Source organism: Gracilinanus agilis, chromosome 3 (genome assembly GCF_016433145.1).
Source record: "Gracilinanus agilis isolate LMUSP501 chromosome 3, AgileGrace, whole genome shotgun sequence".
Taxonomy (NCBI): domain Eukaryota; kingdom Metazoa; phylum Chordata; class Mammalia; order Didelphimorphia; family Didelphidae; genus Gracilinanus; species Gracilinanus agilis.
This window is the reverse complement of record NC_058132.1, coordinates 324,122,879-324,127,973: the sequence shown is the minus strand read 5'-3', so window position 1 is coordinate 324,127,973 and position 5,095 is coordinate 324,122,879. Positions and strand designations below refer to the sequence as shown.

At 39.1% G+C, this 5,095-nt stretch overlaps 1 protein-coding gene across 1 annotated transcript; it reads left to right on the top strand.

Moving 5' to 3' along the window:
- Positions 1-617: 617 nt before the first annotated feature.
- Positions 618-1,745, top strand: GPR148 (G protein-coupled receptor 148). The gene has a single exon (XM_044669736.1). The coding sequence runs from the start codon at positions 618-620 to the stop codon at positions 1,743-1,745; it is 1,128 nt and encodes a 375-aa protein (XP_044525671.1).
- Positions 1,746-5,095: the final 3,350 nt, after the last annotated feature.

Below are 5,095 nucleotides of genomic sequence, written 5' to 3'. Positions count from 1 at the left end.
TAGATAGCAGAACTGATAAATCAATAGGAAACCATGGTCTGGGAATTTTTTTCTGGAGTCAGTTGCAGATAAAACAGAGTCTTGAACTTTCTGTAATTGTTCATTACATGATTGTGGTTTTTTTTTTTCAACAACACTAGAGGCTTCTCCAGGGCATGGACACTGCCTTCTCTTTATTTTAATCCCTCCACAGTTCTTAGGCCTATGTTAGGTTCTCAGAAGACTGTTCTAAAAATAGTTAGCCACTTTACAATGCAAAGATTTTTATTCCCTTGAAAGTTTTTTTTTTTTTTAATTTTGAACATGCGAACTCAAGGAGGATGGAGAAATTTCATTTAGAGAGAAAGAGTTGTTCAGGAAGAATTTTAAATGAGATGGATTAGCTGATAACCCTTTGAGGATTTTTAAGCAGAAGAAAATCAGAGGGGACTTCCTGATCAGTTATGGGGTGGACTGGATGAAATCTTTTTTAACTGTGAGATTTTAATTCTGTGATGAGTAACACACATTTACATGGTGTTTTAAAATTGACAGAGCTGTCTTTTGTCCTAGGTCAGTCCCATCGTATGACCTTTCAGAACTGAAGGCTGTCTCTGCCTTTTCCAGCTGAGCTGTTCATGTTCAAGAAAGTAGAAAACTTGATGCTGGGTTCTTTTCTTCCTCATGGATGTATGGATCTTAACCCCCAAAACATGGATAGAGAAACAGTACTGAGCCATTCCAAGGGAAAGGCCACCCCATTCCAGGTGGAAATTCTTAACCTGGCACCTTCTTTTTATCAGCTTCCTGGCAACTCCTCCTTGGAATTTGAGGAGGCCTTTTGGGCCCTCTTACCCTCACTCCGTTGGTTCCTTGTTCCTCTGACCCTCCTCACTGCTGCCACACTGGCCTTGAGCCCCCTCCTCCTGGCTACCATCCTGTTGAAGAAGAAATTCCGGAGGGAACCTCGTTACTTGCTTTTTGCTAATGTCATGCTCTCAGATCTGGCCTATATCCTGTTCCACGTGCTGATCTCTACAAGTAACCTCATCGGTTGGCCCCTTGGGCGAATTGTCTGTGGCATCCTCACAGATGTTGTATTTATCTCCTATGCAAGTACCATCTTATCCTTCACCGTGATGGTGGCAGACACCTACCTTGCTATCATGCTGCCCCTTCGCTATGTCTCCCTCATGTCCTGCGCCACTGCCAGGAAGGCGGTGGCCGTGATTTGGGTGGTGGCCTGCTTCTTTCCCACCTTCCTGGTCTGGTTCAGCAAACGGCAGGATTCTACATTGACACATGAGTCCTCGCTGTGTATCCTGCAGCTGACTCTGAGTTCCAATTCAGACAGCAACCACATGATCACCACTGTCCACATTTTCATCTTCTGTGTTCTCTTTGTCTGTGCAGCTCTGATCGCCTACTGCTATGTGAAGATCTATCACACAGCCAGGACGTCAAGCCTTTGTATGAATCGTTATTCTAGGGCCAGGGGAACGCTGCTGATTCATACGATGTTAATTGTACTGTATATCAGTCCGGTGGTGGTTTTTGCTGTGGATATTATGCTGTCTAGGAACTATCACATTCAAAATAATTCCCGATTATGGCTGATGGCCATTAACAGTGAAATACTAATGCTGCTTCCCAGAGCCCTGTTGCCTTACTTATATGGACTGAGATACCGGCAGCTTCTCCAGACTCTGAAAGGCTTAGTCTCTAAGAGAAGGACCAGTGATATTCAAACAATTTCCTTTAGTTAGTGGAGCTCAGAGTTTAATGTAAGGAAACTCCTCAAACACATCAAATGAGTCCAAGGATTAATCTCTCCAGACATCCAAATTATTTTGTTCTGCTATAGTAGAACATTATTTTCTTTTCTTTTTTAAACCCTTGCCTTCTATTTTAGAATCGACATTAAGTATCGGTTCCAAGGCAGAAGAGTGATAAGGGCTAGGCAATGGGGGTTAAGTGACTTTCCCAGGGTTATACAGCTAGGAAGTATCTGAGGCCAGATTTGAATCCAGTACTTCCCATCTCCAGAACTAGAGCTCTAGGGACATTGTTTTCTAGAAAAGCCAAGTCAATAAGCACTTATTAAGTGTGTACTCTCTGCCAGGTACTGTAGTCTGAGCTGCTAAGAACTGCATCCCTAATCTCTGGATGCTAAATATGAAAGAGTTGATTTTCAAAGAGCCCTTGATTATGGATGAATAGGAAAAGAGGGAAATGTTATACACTACCCTCATCATTTTCTTACTTTTACTCTTAAAACCATGTGGATTTCTATTTGATTTGGTGAGGTCTCTGACTTTGGTGAATAAGATATTCGAGGTGGGGAGGGATCAGGGGAGTTGAAGTATAATTTTGACTTGATGACAGGACCAAAGCTATAAATTGCTCAGCTACAGCACTGCTTAGCTCTTATCTCCCAGTCCTTAACAATAATACGGATGGACCCATAAACTGGGATTTTCATTATAGAGTGAGTGTTGCTGTTAAATGTCTAGGCACCAGAGAAACTATTTGTCAGAAAGTTTTATTTAGTGGCCTTAGATACTTCCTAGTTGTATGACCCTGGGCAAGTCATTTTCCCTTCATTGTTTAACCTTTGCCACTCTTCTGCCTTGGAACCAATACATAGTACAGATTCTAAGATGGAAGGTAAAGGTTTCAAACAAATAAACCAGCTTTAACACATACACACACATACAAAAGTTTTATTTATTGTTACTGGATCATAAAGTGTAATTACTTTGGGACATCTATCACCTCGTGGAAATAGGTTTGTTATTAAAAGTTTTCTTTTCTATAATAGTGTTGACTCTATTGGTATTTTAGTTGTCAGGCGTCTGAACTCAAGAGTGAGTTGATCTAATGCCTATATTGTCTGTCCTTCTGCTAGATGAGAAGGCAGAGATAGAACTTCAGCTAGAAAAATCTGTCAAGCACTGAAATGAATGGAATTAAAGGGAGATTTACTAAATTAAAAGGAAACAACTGTCTCTTGGTGAGTGAAAATGCTTGTATTTATAATTTCCCATGTCTGTTGTCTTTATATGGACCTTGGGGCCAGAGGTTACAACCTTTTTGCTTTAACTTTCCTTAAAATGATTCAATCCTATTTCTCCTCCCATTTTCTCTCTCCCACACTCCAGCCAGACCATTCTCCTCACAGCCCATTCCTAGTTCATTACTGCCTTCAGATCTTTGTTCATACTGATGCTCTGGCTTAGAATACCCCTTCACATTTGGTTTCTTTATTCAAATCGTACCCATCCATGAATGTGAACTCATATTGTGTCTCCTTCATGAAGCCTTCCCAGACTACCTCAATCTATATATTGAGGTATTATTATAATACTTCTAGTCCACACCATTCACCTAGTCCTAGGTCTTCTCATATAATTGTTATTTTTTAATATTTCATCAATCAGTTTATGAATGCCTCCAGAGGATGTGCTATACTTTTTTCTCCTTTGTATCCACTGCCTTGCCCCTTACACTACCTAATCCTGCCCCCTGCTTTCCCACTCCCTACACACACCCATCTCAAAAGACCTAGAACAGGACTGATCACATAGCTCCACTCAGTGAACACTTGTTGAGTTCAACTGAATTGAATCACTACATCGTCGGTACACAAACCATTGGAAATGCAGTGATGGACTGATTTTATTGGATACTCTTTTCTTCTATGTTTACATTGTTGTCACTTCTCCTCCCCCCCAACAAACCTCCCTTGTTTCAAAATAAATGTTGTCAAGCAAAACAAATCAACACATTAATCATATCCAAAGACATATAGACTTTATTCCATATCTCTGTATCAGTTCATTCAAATTTTTACAAATTCTTCTGAATTCTTCACATGTCACTTTTTAGATCAAATGAATATTCCATCAAATTCAGGCACCTCAAAATTAGACATTCTGCAGTTGGTAGATACCCACTTTGTTTTTAGTTCTTTGCCAATGCAAAAAAAATTTTGCTGTAATATTCTTGTCTACCCTATTATCTCCCTTCTATGTCCAACCATTCACTTTTGTAAATTATATTTCCAGTCATATCTCCAAATTTCAATTACATATACATACCTGAAAGTATATTTAAACAGAAGTACATGTCCATAGGTGAACTCAGAGAGAGACACATTTATATACACCCAGACCCAGAGGGATAAAACAAATTTCTTTCCTACTTCCTCTCTCCAGGTATTCTCTTCCTCACCCTCCTCAGGTCAGCCTTCTAACTTTGTCATTGTCCCTCCCTGGGACTCAATTTCTTCATCCCTAAAATGATGATGTTTGGGCTAGATTTTATCCTTTTTTTGGTGTGTCAAAGACTCTTTTGGCAGTTTGGCAAAACTGATGAATCCTTACTAAGAATAATATTTTTAAATTCATGAAATAAAACACAATGGATTAAAAAAAAAACCTCAATTGTATTGAAAAATAGTTGCCAAAATATTAAAAAAAAACAAGTTAAAAAAAGCAGTGGGTTATGAACTCCTAGACCAGATGATCTCTAAAGCTTTTCCTGGTTCCAAATCTGTATTCCTATAGAATTGTATGCAGTCAGTGTTATCATTTCTCTCTACCATTATCATCTAGAATAGGCCAGTAGAATGTAAGGTATTGAGGACAGACATTGTTTTGTTTTTGTATTTATGTTTCTGTTGCCTTGCTAGAAGCCTTGTATATAAGGAGGCTCTTTGAAATGAAAGAGGACAATCTCATAATAACTGTTCCAATCTATCAAGGAGGACCCACCCAGCAGATGGGAAATAGCACAGACTTCACCATTAATAGAAATGCCTATTTCCTACTGAAAGGGCTAAAAGTAAGCAAATTCTCCCACACTTCTATAGTGTTTTATAGTTTTATGAAAAATTTCCTCACAATTCTATGGAATAGATAGTGTATCCCTAGTAAAAGAGAAAAACCATTAGACTTCCTGGCAGCAGACCTAGCTATACGTACTTGCTTACACATTTATCAGCTGCATGAGCCTAAAAAGAAAGATTTAACCTTTTGAGATTGTTTCTTCATTTCTCAAAGGGAGACATACTACCTATCTATAAGGTTGTTAGGAAGAAAGCTACAGAAATGTG